Source organism: Pipistrellus hanaki, assembly GCF_964339955.1.
Source record: "Pipistrellus hanaki genome assembly, chromosome: 6".
Classification (NCBI taxonomy): Eukaryota; Metazoa; Chordata; class Mammalia; order Chiroptera; family Vespertilionidae; genus Pipistrellus; species Pipistrellus hanaki.
This window is the reverse complement of record NC_140508.1, coordinates 48254582-48279374: the sequence shown is the minus strand read 5'-3', so window position 1 is coordinate 48279374 and position 24793 is coordinate 48254582. Positions and strand designations below refer to the sequence as shown.

General features: G+C 37.2%; 1 protein-coding gene across 5 annotated transcripts in view; it reads right to left on the bottom strand.

The window, feature by feature from the left end:
• CCDC102B (coiled-coil domain containing 102B) overlaps nucleotides 1-23621 on the bottom strand; it is a 134105-nt gene extending 110484 nt beyond the window's left edge. Inside the window, exons 1-2 of one of the 5 annotated variants that reach the window (XM_084888908.1) lie at nucleotides 23423-23505; nucleotides 6043-6088 (exon numbers count right to left, since the gene is read on the bottom strand). Coding sequence is in view for 4 of the 5 variants with exons in the window: in XM_084888906.1 (XP_084745032.1) it covers nucleotides 23423-23493 (71 nt within the window). In the remaining variant the exon portion in view is untranslated. Of the gene's footprint in view, nucleotides 1-6042; nucleotides 6089-23422 lie in introns of all 5 variants that reach the window. The other 4 variants (XM_084888906.1, XM_084888905.1, XM_084888909.1 and 1 more) reach the window with 4 other exon arrangements.
• Nucleotides 23622-24793: the final 1172 nt, after the last annotated feature.

Genomic DNA, 24793 nt, shown 5'->3' with positions numbered 1-24793 from the left:
GTACTTGGACCAATGTCAGAAAATCTAATAAGTGACAAAAACAGGGCTTAATTCAGATCTTAAATCTCAAAGTTCAGAGCTATTATCACTATACCAAATTGTTTCTTTCACCAGTGTTTAGGAGAAATGCCAGTGTTCCGACCCAAACACCACAATAAAGTATGTGGTCTCATTGCCCTTTAATTTAGGGAGGTTGAGGGCTAAGGGGAAGAATTTAGTTTCAACTCATAACACCATCCAGAAAACTACAGAAATTAGCAGCTGAAACCACTTCTTGTGTCTCTGGTAAAAGAAAAGTCTAAAGTCCAGGAAGACTGGACAAAGATGGTAGGGACCACCCACGTGCCATGCCCTGTTCTCATGTTTTTGGCCTCAGAACAGGGAAGTTGAAATCTAACTTTCCTCCATGAACATTACATTAAATTGCTTGTTCAAATGAGAGAAATTAAGGAATTACGTCTCAGTACTCCTAAAGTGCTTTCCCATGCCACCTCAAAATACAAATACCACATAGGTATTTGTGTGTATATACACATATATGTATGTGTATGCAATTTATGTGTATACATACACACATAGTACCCACATGCTTTTTAGTCTGGTTGTATATGGCTTTAATATTATTAATTAGAAGACTGAGCTAGCTAAACAATCATGTATATATAGAAATGTTGGCAGTGCTTGGAGAAAATAGTTTCTTCATGTCAAATCACATTTCTGTTTTATCCATTTTCACTACAATTATACAGGAGCAAACCAAGATGTAAGGAAAATCATAGTTACTTTCAACATATTTAGGATATGAATTTCTATGTGTCTTTATTGTTTCCAAGGTTCATGTCACATGCTTATAATGTCTCTTTCAGACTCAAAAAATATAAAGTGTCTGCATAGATAATCATGTTCTCAATAAATGATCATTGCATTGCAGACCATAAGTTAATAATCTCTAACATACAATATTACATATTTATATCTGAGTTGTACATGTTTGCTAAGCATGGTTTATGCTATGATAGAAAAGAGGGGGCCTAGAAATGAGAAGACTAGACATTTAGGAATTGTTTGACAGATTTCATAAAGTAAATGAAGATGTATGGTTGAAATAGTTCATTGAACATTGACTCTCATGAAATAGTAAATGGTAAAAGAAGGAGATTTTATAGAATTACCAAAACTACTAACAATTTTCCAAAGTACAGTACAATTTAATAAGAAGAAAATTTATTGGCTCTGACTTAACACTAACCAGAGATATTTCCACTGCCTTCAATGCCACGAAATAATCTCTAACTCTGTTTTTATGGCATTTAGATTAAAAATAAGAAAACTTCTTGGTATTTCACAGAATCTACACATCACTGATGTATGTTGGATTCCAAACTAAAATTTTTGATTTGTGACTTAGTCTAATCTTGCCAAAAGATCCCTGAAAGAAGCAGCTCAAGAGAATTCTTTACATCCTATTAATAAAAGAGTAATATGCAAATTTACTGTCATTCCAACACACAAGATGGCTGCCCCTATGTGGTCAAAGATGGATGCTCCCATGTGGACACAAGATGGCCACCACACAATTGCCAGAGAAGGGAAAGGCAGTTGGGAGAGACCATATCTGCAAGGGAGAGTAGTTGTGGGTGATCAGGCCAGCAGGGGAGGGCAATTGGGAGGAACCAGGCCTGCAAGGAAGGGCAGTGGGGGGTGATCAAGCCTGCAGGGGAGGGCAGTTAGGGTGACCAGGTTGCTAGAGGAGGGAAGTTGGGGGCAACCAGGCCTAAAGTGAAGGGCAATTGGGGGGACTTATGCCTGCAGGGGAGGGCAGTTGGGGAGGACCAGGCCTGGAGGGGAGGGCAGTTGGGGGCAGTCAGGCTGGCAGGGGAATGGTTAGGGGGTGATCAGGCTGGCAGGCATAAGCAGCTAGGAACAATGAGGAAGGCAGGCAAGTGAGCAGTTGGGAGCCAGCACTCCTGGATTGTGAGGAGATGTCCCAGATTGGAAAGGGTGCAGGCTGGGCTGAGGGACACACACACACCCCCTGTGCATGAATTTCATGCACCAGGCCTCTAGTCTACACTAATATAAGAGAAACATGCAAATTAACCGCCATTCCACTACTCCCACAAGCCACATCCACCAGCCAATCAGGAGTGAGTATGCAAATTAACCCAACTAAGATGGTGGCTAGCCACGGAGTTGGAGCAAGCAGGAGGCTTGGGTTGCCCCAGCAATGGAGGAAGTCAAGCTTCTTGCCTGCCCTGGCCTCCACTCAAGGCTACAAAGTTTCAATTATAGAAGATAAATAAATCCTAGATACTTGATTCCAGCTGGCCCTGGCCTCTGCTCAAGGAGGCGCTGAAAAAAAAGAAAAGAAAAAAAGGAGGGGCTGGGACCTTGAGTCACTGGGAGGTGATATGGAATGGCTGGGGCCATTGTGGGTAGCAGATCAGTATAGGGGGACAGTTGGGTGTGAGCAGGCCGTCAGTGGGGGTCAGTTAGAGGTGATCAGGATAGGGGGGCCAGGTGGGGATAATCAGGCCAGTGGGGAAATAAGGTGGGGTGAGCAGGCCAGCAGGGGAGGAAGTTGGGGTGAGCAGGTCAGCAGCAGGGGGCAGTTAGGGGCAAGCAGGCTGGCAGGTAGAGTGGTTAGGGGCAATCAGGCAGGCAGGCAGGCAGGTGAGCGGCTGGAGCCAGCAGTCCCCAGATTGTGAGAGGGATGTCCGACTGTCGTTTCAGGCCTGGTCCCTGTAAATAGGCAGTAGGACATCCTTTGAGGGGTCCCAGATTGTAGAGGGTGCAGGCAGGGCTGAGGAATACCCCCCTTGCATAAATTCCATGCACCAGGCCACTAGTCAAATATAAAAGAAAAGAAGGAAAAAACAGCCTAACATATTAAGTTATAAACATATGGATGGAATTTCCTTTAAATTATTCTTGAGTCTAAACCTTAAGGGTAAAGAATTTAACCAAACACATTTGCAGTTTCCGTAACACAAAACACTTGACAGGGAATTCAACCACCCCAAAGACAAATGAGATTTCCACTCTAATACCAAGTAAGCTGAACCTTCCCTCCTACTAATTTGAAATATCTGTACCGGACATTTAAAACGTCAATCTTTACAATGTAACTTTGTAATAAATAATAATGAGTCTATATATTAGATAGTAAAGAGGTTTTTATTTGTTTTTAAATTCTGGAGCCCAAAATATCTGAGAAATAGGAAGGAAGAAATAAAAAATTAAAAAAACTCATTTTCTTATAGTATGATTTGTCAGTAAAACATTCAAATAATTTCACAGACTATTAGAACAGTCAAGTTAGTAAGTGTATAAAGTCAATATACACAATCAGATATACTTCTGTATTCTAGAAACCAATACTTAGCAAATATCAAATTTTAAACCCAATATTATATTATAATAGCATCACATACATCAAAATAGTTAGGGATTTATAGAAGATAAACTTATGTTGTATAAATTATAATGTTAGTGAGAGAAACAAATAACAACTAGAGTAATGTAGTGATATAGCATGTTTATATATTGGAGATCTCAAAATTGTAACGATGACAACTTCACCCAACTCAACCTGGAGATTCAATGTAATTCCAGTCAAAACCTAGGAATGTTTATTTTGTGGAAATTGACAGGTTGATTCTAGCCTTCATTTGGAAATGACAAGTTTCAAAAATAAACAACAAAATGCTAAAGGAGAACAATGTTAGAGGAAATACACAACATGCTATAAAATAATAAAAGTATAATAATTAAAACCATGAAGTACTGGCATAAGGAGAGACAACAGACTAATGGAAGAAAATCAAGTCCAAACACAGACCAACACCTCTGTGCTCCCTGATTTATGAAAGGTGAGTATGGAGAATTCTTTTTTTCCCTTTTCAACAAAGATTGCTGGCTCAACCATAGAGCCACATGGAACTAATGGCTGCATCACACCATCTAAAAAGCTCACTTCCAAATAGGGTGTGAGACAAAACAATGGAGCTTGCCGGGAACCAGGAACAGGGAACTAAAACCTAGCATTGTCACTGGAGATAAAATGTAAAAAGAGCTAGCAGAGCCATTAACTCATTGTCTAGTTGAGATAGTGGTGCCTGAGGCAACTTTAATTTGTTAATCATATGTAAATGTAAGTTGATTTTCTGCTGTTGGAACTTCCTCCTTAAGAGATGTCTTTGTCTCAGAATCTCAATAAAAGGAATGGTAAAAGCCAGAGAGGGGTTAGTCTTCCCACTAGAGGTAGACTTCCCGCCTGGCCCCCATTTTCCCAAATTAACTCTTTTCCAGTCTCTCTCTTCGTTTTAGTGTGCGGCCTTCTCCAGAAACCGGACCCTGAGTGGGCCCTGAACCACGCGGGTCGTGTTAAGGGATCCCACAGGAGCTCCTGGAAATTAACTCAAAAAAATCTCTCATTACCTTGCATGTAGAAAAGATTTCCAAATGGAATAGCAAGCATTATCCATAACTAACCATCATTTGTTCCCTTCCCAGAAGCCATGGGCATGAGACCCCATCACTGAGGTAATCAGAAAGCAGCCAGTCGCTAGGTGCATTCCTTACAAATGGTGCATCCACCCAGATCAGGCAAAAGATCAGATGTGATGGAGAGAATATTATCACAATATAGTGACGTGTGCTCTAATGCAAGTACAGAATGCAGGGGTCACAGAGGACAGGGGAATGCCCCTCTGCTCTGGGGCTGAGGACAAAATATTAACATGTGACTAAGAACTTTTCAGTCACTCAAGGAGGAGAATAACGTGGACTGTAGTTATACATCCTCCGTACAGCTCACAGTTCTCGGCAAATTGAAGCTCAATCAACTCTGCTTGAAAGGAGGACTGTCCCGTGAAAAGACAGCCCCTCGGCAGAACTCCGAGTTTCCCAGTTACTTGTAGGGAAACAGTGTGGCCTAGTATGTAGATTTTAAGTGGGCATGAAATACAAAAATGTAAATTTACTGTGTTTAATTCCAATAAAATTTGATAAAATTTTAGCTTCCTTTTTATCCTCTAATCATGTCTCTTTAATATAGGGAACTGTATATATCATAATAATTCACTATTGTTGATTCCTATTTTAGTTTCCCAAATACCCAGATTTGATTCTTCAGATCTTTCCTTATGAAATTAGTACTCAAGAAAACAATTATGCTCACATTATCAGAATTCCATTATCAACTATGCCTCTCTTAATGGGAATGAAATCATCAGTCTCAGCAAACAAATGACATGTAAAGCCCTTAACAAGTCTTAGGAAAAGTAGTCAATTGTCCTTTTTGCCCCTATACACACACACACACACACACACACACACACACACACACACACGATCATTTGCTTGAAAACATGCAGCTATCTTTCTTGAATTTATAAAAGTTTAATTTAAAGACATAACCAAAAAACATCTCTGAGCAAGCTTCAAAATAATGAGCATTGGCAAAACAAAGATAATTGGACTTCAGGGGGAAAACAAACCCAACCATTTCCCCCATCTCCTTCCAACATTTTTCCATTAAAAAAAAAAAAAATTGGGACACATAAGAACAGAATCAAGATAATTAGTTTTCAAATGCTAAAATTAAAATGGAAAATGTGAAAAAGAAAGTAAGTAATATTTTGGAAGAAGACTAAATTCAAATGTTAAGTTCCGCTTGTTCATTATGCTTATGAAAGCCAGATCTGCTTTTAAATTTCAAACAATCTTTGGCAGCATGTAAGATCTGACCTCAAAGTCCCACGTCTCCCACTGAGTTCTGTTGCATAAAATCCAGAAAACAAACCTATATTAAAATATCTTTTATGCTTTCAGATTATTTGCACCATTACAAGTCAAAAGAATTCTCAGACAAATGCAATCATGTCAATTAAGCATTTCACAAAAGTAATAATAAACTGAAGTAAAAATAGAAAAACAATGTAATGTTTTATAACAGCAGATATCACCTCCCAGTAAAATAAATGGAAAATAACATTATTTTTCCTAAGCAGCAAAGGAATAAGTAAGTGCTCTGATTACCTTGGGATTGTTCTGGCTTGAATACAACTCACAGCTTTTTTTTTCCCTCTGAAAATATAAAACAACAGAGCAAGCAAGCACATCTTGTTAATCATTCCAGAAATTAACTTGAATGCAAAAGCATTTCCTTTCTCATTTTGTTATACATTAATGTCAGACAAGCTGATTTTTTTCTCTATTTACTCTGCTTTCAGCCATTATTACCGGTCTTAAAATAGCTAATAGCTCTTCCAAGAAAGTTGCAATTTCTTTTGTTACCCCGAAAAGTGAAAGGAAAACAGGAAGAGGGTAAAATATTTTTTATATTTTTAATTTTATTATCAATTGATTTACCTTCAAAAGTGTGAGACCTTAGAAAAGTTAACTTTTCCCAGACTTGGTTTTAACAATAAACCCAGAGTGATAACACCTACCTCATAAGTTATAATCCAGGCACAATATAAACATTCAATAAATGGTAGCCACTATTTTATGATTCTTTTTACTACATAAAATTTCCTTTCTGTACACCAGGAATTTGTGGCTCAAATTAAAATACACATTATGAAAAAAAATACAATTATAAAACCAATGTGCACACATTTCTAATTATTGATACTAGTACCAAATCTTCAGCGAAGGTAGAGGATGTTATCCTAAGAATCAGCTCATAGAACAATTCATTCTATTTTCTTTCCCTCCATTGGACAGTGAAGTATCTGCTCAAATAAATTCAAGGGGAAGTGGGATTTATAAAATTTATAAAACAAAGCACTCAACTATGAAACAAAGAATAGTTGTTTCTTTGAATAGTTGAAACTATAGGAATATAAACACTCCTACTTCCAGATTATCTGAAGCTATGGGAAAATGAAATGACAAATTGAAGTAAACAGCTCAAACTGATTTTCCTTGGTTCTTGTCCAAAGAGGATACACACTTCGGAGACCGTATCAGCAGAAGTGACTCACTCAATTCTGCTCCAGTCTTGTCATCAACTCTGAGCTTACACTATAGTACAAAAGCTACACAGTCTAGATAAAAAGACATAGATCATATACCTATAAAAATGTTGATGCAGAAACTATTTTTTTTTCCTTCAATTTTCTGGCAGTCTTTTTTTTTTTTTTCCCAGAGTGCAATGGATTTCATTTTGGGTGCAGAAACTCATTGAAAACAAAATGGAGTTCAATGTGTGTGTGTGTACACCTGTTTGTATATGCATGTGTAATGGGAATGGAGGGTAAATGAGCTTGAGAAATGATTGATCTACACTCTTCTTCCTGATCAGTTTGTTTCTCCTTCGTCTCCTCCTGTGGCCCCAGGCTTTGGTAAATACTTTATTCTGGATTTATGACACATGATAGTTGTAATATATTTGTTTCTACCACTAGTCTATGAGCTTGGGGGCAGAAGTTTTATCTTATTTATCCTTGTCCTCACAGTGATTAGAATGTAGAAGACACTCAATTAAGGAATCTGGAGGGAACTAAAGTTACTATTCAATTAAAATAGAGTTGACAATTGCCAAAATGCATATGCATGAAATTATGTTTATATGTGTCCATTGGGCCATAACAAATTAATGTTATTAATTTGGACTCCTCAGGCTTGCTGGAAATGAAAACTATCTTTGTGTATGTGTGTGCATTTATGTGGTAATGGAAAGCATGAATTTTGCTGCTGGTGGGAATTTAGGGAGAGCTCTACATATTTCTCATCCTATCGGAGATTAACTCTGGCTTCCCTGCACTTTTTGCCTATTATTAAAAGTCAGCACCATCCTTTCAACTTGGGTAAGCAAAATTAAGACTTCCCTTACTAATCATCCTCCATCAGCCCTTACATCCAATCAATTACCAAGTCCTGCTCGTTTTATTCTCTGAGTTTTTATCTGAGTTCACTTTTCTCCATCTCAGCCGCCTTAATCCGAGTAGGGTCAGCTCACTCTTAGATTACTGAAATACATTTCCAACTGGTCTCCCTTCTGATACTGTTTAGCTCTCAACAACTGGAGATGTATATTTTTTATATTTTCAATTTTATTATCTTTTAAAAACCCTTTCTTAGGATTAAGTTCAAAGTCCTTGTTATATCTCTCCTAGTCTTACCCGCTGGCCTCCTCTTCTTTCCTTCCCTTTCCATTTCAGCATCTCCAAGTTTCCTTTGCTTGGACACCTAAAAATCTCGCTTCTCATTCTAGTTGAGGTTTTAGTCTTGAATTACCAAAATAATTCAACTTTCTTTGGGTTATAATACTCCTACATATTAATTCTTCAGAAGAAATACTTCTTCCATGAAAAACTAGAGAAGTACCAGCTTGAATTAACATACTTGTGTTTCATATTTTAAAAATAAAAAATTACTGAATACTCAGTAGTCAATTTCTTTTTTCTCTTGATTTAGTCAAAACATCAACCTACTCAATTAATACTCAACATCTGAAAAAATAATTTATGTTCTAAAGATATTTAATATAAACATATAGAGAGCCTAACAATTCAAATATGTTATTATGTTCTTTAAAATACTTTTCTATAATTTAAATTAAACCCTCACATGAAAGCTGTTTTCTATTGCTTTATAACTTCCATAATCCAGTGACCACAAAGAACCGAAATTTCTAAATGATTATATACCTCAAAGGATCTGAAAAAATTTCGGCTGAAATAAATGCTTTGGTTAACATTTAAATTTTTATCATGAAATACTGTTTTTTAAACTTAACACTTTCCTAAGATAGAACAAAGACAATTTAACATACTAATGTCATGTGGATTTTAATATACTTTTAAATAAAATTATTAAAATAGATTTTCCCATTAAAATACTGAAAATATGAGAAGCTGATTTTCTTTCCTGTAAATTCAACTATGACCTGCAGCTTTTACAATTCCCTTATTTCCAATAGTAGAAAATTCAGCAACAACAAAAAAAGATTAAGCAATGATCATATAATGATGAAGAGCTAACATTATAAATATAATTATGCTTAGACCTCAGGGAAGTTTGACCTCATCAACATCAGTAGGAGAATCTTACATTTATTTTCAATATGGATATCTTAAATGGTACCCACATTTTGTGACTGAATCATTTTTCTATGTACGTAGGTGAACATGCTCAGTGAATTAATCCAAACTCAGTTTAGTATGCATCTCCTCCAGTTCCACCATTGACATCCTAACTGAGCTCTCTTATGACTTATGACAGTGACATGGCTTATGAAACCCCAAGTACATCATGACCTGTAATCCCTGCCATCTCACCACGCCTCAGCCTTTCTTTCAATCAATTAATCACTTTGGCTATCCCTTTCAAAACTCTCTCTCTTAAAACCTCCTACCTGCCTAAATCACTCCCTTTCTTAAAGTTTGCTTTGCATCTACACAACAAGGACACTGCTTTCTTTTCTTTTCTTTTTTTAAATATATATTATTGATTTTTTTTACACAGAGAAAGGGAGAGAGATAGTTAGAAACATAGATCAGCTGCCTCTTGCACACTGGGAAAGTGCCCACAACCAAGGTACATGCCCTTGACCGGAATCGAACCTGGGACCTTTCAGTACCCAGGCTGATGCTCTATCCACTGAGCCAAGCCAGTTTTTGTCCCGACCTGCGGGACAACAACGGGGGCCCGCAGGAACCACCTAAGAGAATGAGGCAAACAAGGAACGCGAAAGAATGGGAGCAAGACAAGGTTCTGATCAAGCTCCGATTTTTATTCTCTGAAATGGTTGTATTTATACAGCAGAAACAAAGGGGGGCAGGGTTGCCTATGCAGGGGGGTCTTTGGTAACTGGCAACACAGGATTGGCTAACTGCCAGGGGCAGTGTGACATTCCAAGGTGCAACATTCCAAGGCTGGGCCATCTAGGGGGGAGGATCAGGAAGGGGAAGAGGCAGGAAGACAGGAGATGCTAAGCTGCAGGCTATCTTATCTTCTGGCCAAGCCCTCAGGGCACCTCATAACTTCTGCTAGAAGGAACTTAATTCTATTTCCTTAAGACTGAGTTGCTTGCCTCTAGTCTGCTGGCTCCCAACAAGTTTTGGCTCAACAGATATTTTTTGAGTATTCTCTTTATTCCTACTACGTAAGAGGTAATAGGCAGTATAGCCTGGTGCCCAGCTAGACTGCTTAGGTTCAGCTTCTGACTCTGCCATTTACCTGCTATGGCTTAGGACACTACTTTCTTGAAAGTTTCCACAGAAGCTCTCCTGGCTTTATATTTAATCTTCCTAATTAAGAAAATTTTTCAAAATAATGTCTCTCTAAAAGAAATCACTAAATTTACAAATACACAGAGTATCCTGCCTTCAGGAAGCATTCAAAAGTAGTACAAACTAAGACACATTATCAATAGAGATTTTGTTTTCGAAATTAAAGCAGTTCAGGGGAATTTTTCCTAATAACATTGTAAAATTGCAAAACAAATTACTTTGGTTATTTTTTGTGTTGCATTTTCATTTTAATCAGATAGAAGTCATATGTGTGATGCATACCTACATTTGAACAGGACTTAACCACCTGCTGAGTATGTTTATACAGATTGTCCATTTATGAAAGTTCTCCAATAAGGTTTGCAAATAGCTTTCTTGGTTAAGAAAATACAGAGATATCCTATATAATAAAAGACTAATATGCAAATAGACTGAATGGCAGAACAAACAACCGAACAACTGAAAAACCACTTATGATGTGCGCTGGCAACCAGGGGGATTGAGCAGAACATGGCAGCGTTGGCTGTAGTGGGATGGTGTAGCAGGTGAGTGGGGGCACCAGACCAAGGCAGGGCGCTGATGCTGTCATTGGGGGGAGCTGAAAATTATTTGCTCCTGCATACCGCAGTCCCACCTGGCGCTCACATCTGATGCCAGCACCAGCCCTGCTCGCATCCACTGCTGGCACCAGAGCCGCCACTCACACCCACTGCCAGTGCCTGGTGCTGGCCCCTATTGCTCAGCACTGCCAGCAGGTATGAGTGGTGGCTGCCAGCCTCCATCACTCCTCGGGGCTTCTATACCTGCCCCTTCTCCTGAGGGGAGATCAGAGCCTGCAGCCACGACTCACACCCACTGCAAGCCCCGGCCCCACTCACATCTGCAGCCAGTGCCAGAGCCATTGCTTGCACCCAATTACAGTGTCCAACGCTGATCCCAATCACTTGGCACCATCAGCAGGTGTGAATGGCAGCTGCTGGCTATGATCACTCCTGAGGGCTTCTCCACCTCCCCCTGTTCCTGAGAGGCGATTGGAGCAGCAGCTGCCACTCACACACACTGACTGTGTCAGTCCCACTTGCATCCACTGCTGGTACCAGCCCCCATTGCTCCGGGCCATCAGCAGGTGCAAACAAGGTCAGTGCTGTCAGTGCATGGGAGTGGCAGTGGCAGGAACAGGGCTGCTGGTAGACAGAGGCCTGGGGGTCATGGCAAAAGGGGCTGGGCAGGGGCATGGACGATGGGCTGAGACCCACCCCTGTGCCTACCACAGCCTCACAGCCCACAGTTCCTTTCAAGGTGCATGAATTTGTGCATTGAGACCCTAGTAGATAATAATCAACTTCATCTGAAAAATCACTACTCACTATCTCTTTCCAAATTTTTGGTCCTATTAGGTTTTTGCTTTTGAATTTTTTTTTTAAACCAGTGTCCCCTCTACACAATTCACTCCATTCAAAGATGAACACTCTCATGCATTTCTCCTGTATGTCTAAAATTGACTGAATAATTATTATATAACCACATAATCAAAAACAAATAATGATACACATATAGTGTTAAAATATTAACTGACGCATATTAAAATTTTTAAGAGTTTATTTGAGCAAAAATCAATTCAAATCTGCAGTGCCAAATTAGAAGTAGTTAAGAGTACTCCATCCACAAGGTCTCAAGAAAGACTTCCATAGAGTAAAGGCAGAAGCAAAGCAAGGAAATTAGTGATTGGCTGTAGTTAAAAGCCTACTTGGCTGTTTGTGGTTGCTTATCCTTATGTTTCAGATTTCATAACCTTGAGCCATTTACAGGCTTAGATTTTGGGTTGTTTAGATAGGCTGCCAACATCAGAGCCACCTCAGTCTAATGGCTGCCTTGTTTAATTAACTTAAAAATAGTAATTTAATCACTTTTAAAGTACCATATATATTTCCATTTGTCCTTACTTCTATTTTCATCCAGTTTAAAATCATTGCAACAAGTCATGTAAAATAAAGGCAAAGTGGAAGACACGCAAACCAACAAACGCATGTAAAACAATATATTATCATTTTACTTAAAACATATACACGCATATACCACAAGGTCTGCTAATTTCCTCATGTTGCTAAAGTAGAATGAGGATAAACATTCCTTAACTTTTGTACTTTGCATATTTACTAACAAATATTTAATGGATTTCTTCTATGTGCCAGAAACTCTAATACCTGAGTCAGAGGTGCATCCATGAAAAAATATATTTATATTAATAGGTCTGTCCTCGTGGAGCTTATACATTGATTATAAGTTAATTCTAATGCAGAAATTCAAATGGATACTAAATTATTTTCCTCCAAAGATTCTCTTGTAGCAATTACCTAGATGTCTTCATGTTGTTTAATGGAACAAAAATGTTGTTATAAAAGAATGAAAACAATTTATTTTGAACATGTTGGAAGAACTGGAAGTAACAGAATGGCAAAAGCCACAACACAAACAAACGAACCCAATATTTGGAGTTTGATCACGTATTTCTAATGAATCTCTGAAATATAAATATTTACACATGTTCAACTCTTCATCCTTTATTTAAAAACCCTGGGCTGAGAATGAACTGAACTTTCTAAAAGTTCTCAAAAACATTTTAAACAGGAAACCAGCAGCCTCCACCCAGCCATGGCAACGTGTTCAAAGTGCAATACTGCAGGAGCTCACTGAAGTCCTTGAATACTCCAATGACTGCAGGTCAGATTTAGCCCTTGAATCATGTGCCTTTAAAAATGTAATTGCAGAGGAAGTTAAGAAAATAAAATTATTAGTGAATATGGGTCTATCCAAGGTTCATAATTATGTTTTCTCTTAAAATATGGGGTTAATTTACTTTGAAATCACAAGGCCACCAACCTCTGAATAAGAACAGCATAACTTTTCAGAAAGTAATAGAATAAATATAAAAGAAATATATAAAATTTATTTTGTATATAATTAAAAGTATACTTATTTTTAGTACTACATTTATTTAAAATTCTATATTAAAACAATTCTTTCTCTTGCTAAGGAACATTTTAATGTTCAGGAAAACAAATAAAATAATGTAGAAACAGCAAAAGAGAAACAATGGAATTGTTAAAAAATGAACACCTTAGCCCTAGCCTGTTTGGCTCAGTGGATAGAGCATCAGCCTACAGACTAAAGGGTCCCAGGTTCAATTCTGGCCAAGGGCACATGCCTGGGTTTCGGGCTCCATCCTCCTCAGTAGGGGGCATGCAGGAGGCAGCCAATCAATGATTCTCGTCATTGATGTTTCTATCTTCTCTGAAATCAATAAAAATATAAAAAATGAACATTCTTAGATTTTGTAACATAAGGAGAAATACATTAATCTATACATACATATCACCAAAAATTATCAGAACAGCAGCTGATAAATAATGTTGATGTTTAGACAAAATGATGACTTATCTCTGTTACTGGCATTAAATTTATAGCCTTGTTATATTTCTATGGATTCTTCTAAGTTTAAAATAATATCAATATGTATTTCATTCTAATTATTGTACAAAATAAAACAAGCAATCAGTTTTCAGACATATTATTTGGAGAAAAATAACTTCCCCCTGAAAAAAAAATATGGTGGCTGTGCTATTTCACATAATAATGAGATCCACAATTTTGATTTTGCCTGGAAATTTTCATTTATAACGTTTTGTGTCTTAAGAAATAAGACATGAAATATTTTAAAATGTACATCTTAGATTTGATTTGACAGCCAGTTACTAGCCATGCTGGTGAGACTTTTTCCCTGTCCCTACTTTCTCATATTAGACAAAATGTATTAGCAATTTGTTTAGACACAGAGTCTCCCGACTTCTCCAATCATCTTTGTAATCTTCTTTCTCTACACTCTCCCATATCTGTATCTTTCGTTTAATATATTAAAAATCAAACAAACTAGGAAATGTGTTGTTATCTCTGGGTGTTGTCATTTACCATAAGAGAAAATAACACTAAAGTGAAAAGCAATTTAATTAAACTAGAGATCTTAACACAATTGCTAATTGATCTGTAACCAGTTTTCATCTGTTTGTTTTTCTTGTAAGGTTGTATTTCCTTAGTAGAGACAAGTAAAGGAATTGGATTAAAATGTCAAACTATCAGGAAGTGAATAGCTAGTGTTTATATTTCTCAAAAGATCTGGCGTTCCAGTCCCTAAAAATAGAAAATGTAAGACTTGCAAAGAAAACTGCAGAGTCTTCAACTCAGACATTTTATAAAATTTGCTTTTGTTTTGTTTTTTCCTCTCCCAACTGTATAAAGATTTTATTTTTAAAAACTCTTTCCTAAGTAATCCCTATACTAAATCACAATTTTAAATCTTCCTCTAAAACTCTTTTTTTATTTATTCTTTCTCTACACTCTCCGATATCTGTATCTTTTATTTAATTTATTAAAAATCAAACAAACTAGGAAATGTGTGGATTCCTAGAATTGGGTTTCATCATTGCCAGTTTGAAACCAATTTGGCTTTCTTACATTACATCCAGGAGAGAGCATCCTGGTACCAGTTACTTCCACAAGACATTCTATTTTTCATACCTCTCAGTAGCAATGTAACATAATTATATCATTATAACAACATCAGAATGGTGTAGTTGGTTGCAGACAACTCTGAGTCAGAATGAAAAAACCTGGGTAAATCTGTTCCTTGGGATGTTACTCAGGCACATGCCTTCACTCACAACAAGAAGATAAACCAGCCTTGTAACGGTAGATCATCTACCGTTGCTATGAGAATACTTTGTAATTGTTTATATTTTGTAGTGTTATGGTCTATGCTGTACAATATGTTAGTCACTGGCCAGATGGAGCTCTTGAGCTCTTGAAATGAGAGTAGTCTGAGTGTGGTGTACTATAAATGTAAATTAGGCCAAGTAAGGGAAAATAAAATGTAAATTGCTCATTGATAATTTCATATTGATATGATAATGTTTTTGATAAACTGTGTTAAGAAAAATATATTATTAAAATTAATTTCACATCTATCTTTAAACATTTTAATGTAACACTAAATTATGAATGTTACTATTGAACAGCTCTACTCTAAAACATCCAAAATATTTTAAGTTTTCTTCTAATCTATGTCTTGATTTTTGTTGTTGTTGTTGTTGTTGTTGTTGTTAATCTCACATGAGGATATTTTTCCATAGATTTTTAGGGAAAGTGGAAGAGAGAGGGAAAGACAGAAGGCCCAGGCTGGGGAGGAGCCTTCAACTAAGGTACATGCACTTGAGGGGAATCGAACCAGGAACCCTTTGGTCCAAAGTCCAATGTTCTATCCACTGAGCCACATTATCTAGGGCTATGCTTTGATTTTTAAAAATACATTCAGGGTTTTGGGGAAATAATGATATTTCTACAGAAGCTTCCTATCTATGCTTCTAATTGAGATGGTTACTAACAACATTATTTGCAAACATCTGCTTGAAAAATCCATCCTATTGATAGTGGAAATATGTACCAGATATACACTTCCATTCAGATATAACTGAGCAAGTCATGTTCATTACCTGCCACATGGCCATATAATGCAGAAGAGGTGGTAGGGCAGCAGTCACACCAAAATATATGGATGTGACTGTCCTCTCTCTCCTACTGAATCATCTATACCTCTCTCCTACCCCATTCCCATCTTCAAACGGGCATGCTACATGTAACACCTTCAACCTCAAAATATCGTCTTAATACCCACCTGGGGCCATCCCATTTCTCTGGCATTTTTTATAATAAATATATTTGAGTCACTTTCCCCCATCCTGTTCTCTCTTTAACTCCATCTATTGATATTGAGGCCTACAAAAAACAATCCAGGACTTCTACATTGCTAAATCTAACGTCTTTCTTTACCAATCAGTAGCATTTTCAAAATTGGCTATTCCTCCTCCTAGAAGCAATCATTTATTTGGCTTCTGAGAGTTCCTTCTCTCCTGGTCCTCTTCCTACCTTGTTGACTGCTGCTTCTCATTCTGCTTTGCTGGGTCTGCCTCCAGCCCTGACTCATCACACCGCCTCTGTTCCCCAGTGGTAACACCTCTGAATATATCCAGTCCTTAGCCTTCAAAGCCACCTGATTGCTGATTATTTCTCCAGAATCAGATCTTCCTTTAGCTTGGACTCGTGTCCCACTGCCAAGTTAATCATCACTTTAGTATTTAATTGACACCTCAAATTTCACATGTCCGAAAGCAAATTCTTGAACACTGCCCCAACCCCATATAAACTGCTCCTCCCACTCACTGTCTTCCCTCTGCAAAAAAAATAAATAAACAAAAATGGCTATTTCATTTTTCCAAATCAGTTTCTCAAATCAGGCCTAAAGGTCATCCTTTAGTCCTCTTTTTTTCACACTGAACATCATGGTTGTTGGATAATGCTGCCAACTCTGGCAGGGAAAGGGGAACTACATTCACAATCTCACAGGCTTCATCTTTATTATCTATTGTACTTTAAACCACCTCATCTTATATATTTTTTTTAAAATATATTTTATTGATTTTGTACAGAGAGGAAGGGAGAAAGATAGTCAGAAATTTTGATGAGAGAGAGTCATCGATCAGCTGCCTCTTGCACATCCCCTACTGGGGATCTGCCCGCAACCACGGTACATGCCCTTGACCGGAATCAAACCCGGGACGCCTCAGTCCCCAAGCCGACACTCTATCCATTGAGCCAAACCGGTCCCAGCTCATCTTATATTTTTAATCTTTATTGTTGAAGTATTACATAGGTCCTCCTTTTTACCCCATTAACCTCTTCCAGTCTGCTCCCATCCTCAGCCCCTCATCACCCCATTGTGTGTGTTCATGGGTTATGCATATATGCATAGACATTCATTGGTTGATCTCTTTCCACCCACCCTCCCCAGCCCTCCCTCTGAGGTTCAACAGTCTGTTCATGCTTCTATGACTCTGGGTCTAATTTTTATCATTAGTTTATTTGATTCATTAGATTCCACATATGAATGAGATCATGTGATATTTTTTCTCTGACTGACTTATTTTGTCAGCATAATACTCTCCAGGTCCATCCATGCTGTTGCAAACAGTAAAAGTTCTCTCTTTTTGTCACTGTATAGTATTCCATTGTGTAAATGTACCATAATTTTTTATCCACTCATCTACTGATGGGCACTTAGGCTCTTTCCAAGTCTTAGCTATTGTGAATTGCACTTACCATGAACATAGTGGTACATATCTTCTTTCTGATGAGTGTTTCAGGTTTCTTAACAGACACTCCTAGAAGTGGGATGACTGAGTCAAATGAGTTCCAATTTTAAATTTTTTGAGGCAACTCCATACTGTTCTCCACAAAATAAACTCCCTTATATTTTGCTTGGACTACTGTACTTTAATGGGTCTACCAGCTTCTACCTTTTCTCTATTTCAATGTATTCTTTATAACATAGTTGGAGTAAGTCTCAAGACTTAGAAATGGGCTACTTCTCCAAAATATCCTCCAGGATCTAGTATTCCAGAATCTGAGATTCATACAGTTGGGGTGTGGGAACCTTTTAAGAAACATATTCTCTTAAAACTGCAGCTGGATTAGCTTCAGAGCAGGCCTGGCTCACTCCTTGTAGCTGCCAGCTTCTAGCCATTCCTTGAAGGGACTACACTGTCCTCATATGAGACCTTAGCATTTTTCCTCCTGCCTCTAACTTTTCCCCCTAAGATTCTTCATGGTAGACTCCTTACTTCCTTCAAAATGACAGAGGGGAACTCTCTAATTATAGCAAAAGGACACACATTCTCTATTTTTCTTAACCTGCCTTTTCTTTCTTCAAGCATGAAAGCAGGAGTCTTTTAGTTTTGTTCACATCTCTGTTTCCATTGCTAGACAATTGTCTGAGACATAGCAGGCATTCACTGCTGAAGGAATAAGCCTTCAAGAAATAGTGACTTGGAACTGTTCTTTTTCTCCAAAAAGGGCAACTATGACAATTTCTACTAAGTAATTCAGGCTCCTTTAAAGAAAGTGGCTTTTAAAAATCACATGGTTATAAACTTTTAAGATTACCCTAGAAAAAGTTTTCAGCAAGGTTAACTGCCATTTTGCTTGTGATCAGGAACTTGATTCTTCCATACATTTAAATCACTCACATACACACACACACACACACACACACACACGGTGAATATCTCTATCTACAAAAGACAAATATTTATACTTACTTGGCCACAAATGTTTTGAAACAGTATGGAAAATGGATGAGAATTAGAGAAGAAAAAACATTTTTATCCATTACACAAGAGAATCAGAGGTTTCAAGAGTCTGAAAAGTTAGGAAAGGGAGTTGGTCTTTGTATTATTTATACCTCTGAGACTATTTCTGATAAACATCTAGGTTTCTGAAATGTGCCGTTCTCGTTAACTTATACAGAGAACACCCTACTCCATAATGTAACTTAGAGCAAGGAGTGGACAATGATGCCCACCTAAAGTGAATATGTTCATGTAAGATCTAGAAGCAGAAATTTGCTGATGGCTAGGCTTAGGCCCTGGCTTTCTGTGAAAAGCCTGTTTTAATTCCATAAATAATACTTAAATTTCTCCCATCAATCTGCACCATTAGGTCACATTTATTTTAGTCCCACATCAAAAGCTTAGAAGAAAACTCTGGCCCGTGGGGCTCAGTTGGGAAGGCATCATCCTATGCAACTAAAAATTGTCAGTTCGATTCCCAGTCAGGGCACAAGCCCAGGTTGTGGACTCAATCCCTAATAGGGAGCGTGCAGGAGGCAGCCAATCAATATTTTGCTCTCACATTGATGTTTCTCTCTCTCTCTAAATATCGACTTAAAACAAGTGTAGAAGATAGGATTCATATAGCATCAACATTTTTAGAATCCATTTGTAACATGCTGGAATTGCCACAAAATTCCATAGCCAATGATTTCAACACACGCAATCATAAGTTTTATAAGTTAAATTTTGTCATTAACAAAAGAATAGAGAAACTGGGGCAGCATCAGTGATGAGAGAGAGCCTAAGGAGCTTGCCTGGGGACCAATTCAGTCTTATCATTGACTATGCCCACAAGAAGGTTCAAGAAGCATATATGAATACTTAGAAAATCCCTCTGACTACTCTACTTCCTAATTAGGAAGAGCTTACAGAGAGAATCTTCCAGAACATTAAACTCCAAGATTGACTGACACTTTTATATGTCCCTCTCCTCTCCTTTCCCACCAAGTGTTATTCCACCAAACAATTATAATTCTCACTCTTCATTTGTGAGTTATATTTTCATCTTATCCAGAACCTGAGCAAAGAGAAGACAGGAATCCATGACTAAATTTGAATAATAAATCCATTTAATCTCTTGAGACAATCATAAATTCAACTTTTAACATATGCCTTCATAATTCTAAATTCACTGAAGGAGGAAATGAAAGTTTGAAGGAAACTCATCAAAACTATTTCTACATAAAAACAGTCTAAATTCGTCTCAGGCTCTTCTTCATTGAAATATTTCCACTTTACCTTACCTGACATTTTTAAAGGTTACTGCAGCCTAAAAACATGCTCACTGGCCAGTGACTGAAGGGCTCGCTTCTATTTTTTTTTTAGTTTTAATTTTAAAAACTTTTAAGTTTTAATTTTAAAATTAAAAGCAAACATTACAATAAGATACCATATGTTTTATTTTTTTAAAAAGATTTTAAAATTGATTTTTGGGGAGAGATATGGAGAGGGAAAGAGAGAAACATCAATGTGAGAATAAGACATAGACTGGCTGCCCGCAATTCTCCCCCAACCAGTGACCAACCGAGCCCCCAACCAAGACATGTGCCCTGACTAGGAATCATATATAAAATATTAATAATCCATAACCTGCAGAGCTATGACTTCAACAGAATAACCTTAAACACAACCTACCTTCTCTTTGATGGGCTGACTTCCTCCACTAAAACATCCAATTTTCCTTTTTACAAGGTCTCACACTCACAATCAATCACAACTGAGCACCTATAATTGGCCAGGAAACTGAGGACAGGCACTGGTACACAAAAGGCCCTCTATGAAATACAATCTTAGAATAAAGCTTAGACCTGTTTAATCAAAGTAAAATGTCAGGAGGTCAGTGATCAAAGTATTTAAAATGACAAATATCCTTACTTATTTAGTACTGATAACTTTCAGAAGATTAATCTTTACATTTTCACTATCCTCATCCGTTTGGGTGCATGGCAAAAAGACATTACTCGAGTAAAACTTAGTTAGATGATGGCAAGCTTCTAAAAGGGTAGACAGCACACCTCTACAATGTCAGTGTAGACATCATTTTATATGTCATATAAATGTCCAATATTTATATAGTCACAAAAATAAATTATTATAACATGAGATTGTTTCATTGAAAACACTGAAAAAGAAAGAATAAAAAAGGAAATGAATGCTATTCCAGATACTAGTTTTATTCTATTTAGAGAAAAAGTAAATTAATGTGTTAAGGTTTGGGTATCTGAGGGAAAAGTGTTCATAAATAGGTGCTATTCTTTTTACTATGGATATTCCATATTATCTATTAGTAATATAAATCATACATATACTCATCACCCATTGAAATAAAATTTGAGATTTTTTTTTTATAATAATGGAGCCTTTCCCTAGTTTTAAGGGGTGGCCACTAAACATTCATTCATATCACACATCAAAAAGAAACAAAGGAAACCAAAGTGTTCCCAGGGCCATTTCCAGTCACCTCATGCATTTCATTTATGAAAAACTAATATTTGGTAAAAATCGGTGATGGTATTTCCTCTGAGAAGTCTCAAGATATCCTTTGAATGCAATATTCAAGAAAATAAAAAAGCATAAGAGCTGATTATGGAATCAGTCAATTTTACATGTAAGAATTGCTTGTTTTCAGTATCAGTTTCTTTTTCCTTCTCCCAACGGAGAGTGGACCACCTGTGAGAATTGTGATTAGGGTGGATTTGCAGATGTTGGGGCTGATCTTTGGCCTGTGTTTTCACTCCCTCCTCCCTGCACTTTCTTACTCTGACTCCCATTCTAAACCATCCCGATTAACGTCTGCCAGACTAACATTCCTAAAATACCAGTGCAGCATATTAGGAATAACTTTGGAGCCAGAAAGACATTGCTTGGAATCCTGGCTCCAGCGCTTACTCTATCTGTGGCTTTAAATAAACCATTTAACATTTCTGAACATCAGACTCCTTTGTGAAAAGGAAGATAATATGTAGAATGAAGATCATCTTACTGCACAGCTTTCAAAATTGCAGATATGTATGTAAATTATATATTAAACATCACTGTGTTGTCAGGTGGTGTTGAAGAAGAAGTTAATGATGATAGTGAATGAGGAGGAGAAAAGGGAAACAAAGACTCCATCTCCAGAAATGTGCAATTACCCCACTGCATATAGGGCAAAACTACTCTGCATTTTTAGATGCTCCACAACTCTGTCCACTGTGCCACCTATTGAGCACAAAGTCTGCTACTCACAAAGGTATACTTTTTCATGCTCCAGTGAAGTGGATGATCCACCTCTTCCCTGCTGTATATTAATTCATGCCTCAAACCCTTTGCTCCAAGTACTTTTATAAAACGAGTCTTTTTGCTTTTCAGTAATTATCCAAGTCCCGCTGACTTCTCATAACTCGGCACAGAAAAGTTTCTCTAAAGTCTTGCTGTAGGGGGGATTTTGGAAGGTTGTGGCATCCTGGCAAACTTCAATACACCTGGTAATATCAGCATAAGAGATAGGAAAGTTCTCCAACTAGAAGTGGCCTAAGATCATTTTCAACTTTAAAGAATTATTATCATCACATTTGTGGCTCTAATAATTAGTAAAACTCTCATAAATGTCAAGGTCATGCCCATTATGAGACACCAAGGAGTTCTCTGTTCCAGTGACCAAGCAGTTACTAAATCCAATGAAAACAAAGGAAGAATGGAAAATAGAGACTATTCCATGATCTGTTATTTCACAAGAAAATTATTTGTCGACATTTTGAAAAGGAAAATAATTTACATAAAGCATTTTAGACATCATTCAAATAGATGAACAGAAATTTTAAATCAAATTTCAAAATCACAAAACTCATACACATATTAGTATAACTATCCTTTAATCAAATGCTTGTGTAAAAGTATGGATAAAAGTCACAATTCAAAAATATGTCATGTATATGTGAGGATATTTGACAATAAAATGACTAACAGCAAAACATTTCATCAAAGTCATAACAATACCCCATCCCACAAAAATATTAGCAAAAGTGTATTTACATAATTTTAGAAAATAAAAAAACTGTTGTTGATGTAAATAAGAATACCAAGAGAGATATCATGTGTATTTCAATGCCATGTGTTACATGTTTCTAATTATATGTTTAAGAATATATCCCTTCTATTTCTATGTAATAGGCTCACTGACTCTACATTCATTCCATAATTTATTTTTGCAAGAAACACCGGCAAATACTTCCCAATGGTTTCCAGAGATCTTTTCCCTTCAGTTCTGTAATTATTTTCTATATAGTTAAATATCCATTTCCTTTATATAATGTATATGATTTCATTTTTTTTTAATTCTATGTCCCTATTTCCTTCACACTAGCCAGGTAACTTACATAAAGAAATCAGTATTAGTACTAAGTTTGAATTATTTTCTGTTATCAATGACAGGAGCTCAGCAGGAGGATTAGCAAAATTAAAAGAACTCTAAGCGCATGAAGCATTAATCATGAAGGTTTACATAACAAATTTATTTTTCCCCTCTAAGAATATAGATTATTTCAAACACAATGACTAACTCATATCCACTGGGAACTACAAAACAGGGTTTTAATATCAGCACATCCTGTTGCAGTCTAAATTTAGAGTTGAAACTCTACCTGAGTTTTGTTTAGTATACAGTTATTTTTTAGACAGGAAATGTATGACAAGATGTCGAGATAAATAATACCAACGGTGGGAAAATGGAAGAGGAGGGAAGAAATCAAGTCCACTCTAAGCAGAAACTTCAAGACCCTCTGTTTCCCAGATCTACAGTAGTTTTATTCTGCATCTTACAAGCAACTGTCTTTCCCTTTGCTCCGAGAACAACACACACTCTGCCCCAGCAGGAAAATATAAAAATTAAATAGAAAACCACAAGGTTATTAAGCATCTTACCCTCTGGGCTTGCTGGGCTGCTTTAGCGGCTCAGTGTTACAGACACGTGTAAACAACAGAATTTCCTGCATCCCTTTCTCATCTGTATGGCTCTGGGGTCCTGGCCAACAGGATTATTTCCAGCCTTAAGGCCACTCCACACTAACTCGAAAAAGATTCCCATTGGTTGTGAAGTTTTATCAAAACCAATACCACAACACCCTCTGTGGATCACAGTGAGCTAACCAAAATGAAATCATTTCAGTGTTCCCTGACTGAGGATGGTTTTCCAACGCCTTGCATACAGCCCATTTGAAACTATATCCTGTGAGTACAGAAGGGAGAACACACCCGCCCCTTCATCTGTAAGTTTGTTTACTCTCTAAAACAATACTCATAACTTGTAAAGTAATAGAAAAAAATAAAATTAACTGACCAAAGAAGGTGTCTATCTGCTAAGATTACAGACAGAAAAAGAAATGTCAGTAGTCCGATCTGATTTTTATTAGATTGTGCCCCTCCAAAAAAGAAAACAAATATGTAATAAAATATTTGAGGATACAAATCATGATGCAAAAACTGTCTGTCAAAAGTTTTTATTTCAGTCATGCTGGCAGGACCCCCGAAAAGAGCTCTCTGACCCCTTTCCCTGGGGAAGAAAGACTGAGTGACTTCCAGTGATTTGACTCAGCTGCAGGGAAGTGTTCTGATAGAATGACAGGAGGCAACAGAAAAGGAAGCTTCTCTAGGTGAAACTAACAGCACAGAATGTCCAAAGAAAAAGAGAATGGAATAAACACAATCACTATCCTCATTCCAAATAAGGAGCAGGAAAGCAGTATTGGAAAGTTAGGGAGTTACTGTCTTTAAAAAATTATTTTATTTTTCTTCCCTTCTTAATTTGGAGGATTATTCTCAGCTGAATCAGATGTTTGTCATCTCTTTCTACTTAACACCAACTTTTCCTCCTCTCTTCCTGACAAAGCTGAGAGGGTGATCATTCTGTAGAAAGTGAACTAAGCCTCTGAGATTTCCTTTCCCTGACTTCTCAGGGAATAGGCTTAGCCACTATCCTCTCTCCTCTTTCTTTGAACTTTCCCTTTTATCTGAATGTTCCCAGGATATTTGAAACATGTGAAGACTCAGGTAAATTTCACTTATGCCACTGAACTTCACTTTTTTTTTTCAGTGACTTTCCTTGTTGGTACCATGTTCCTCTCCTTCATGGTCAACTGATTGAAAGAGGTCTCTGCAGCCAAGAGTCCCATTTAATCTGTCACCTACTCCCTTTAATGCACCAAAGTGATGTCTCTGAAAATGATAGCCTTTTTTTTTTTCAAGTTTATAAGCTCCTTTTTCAGGCCTCATTCTATTTATTATCAACCTATACAC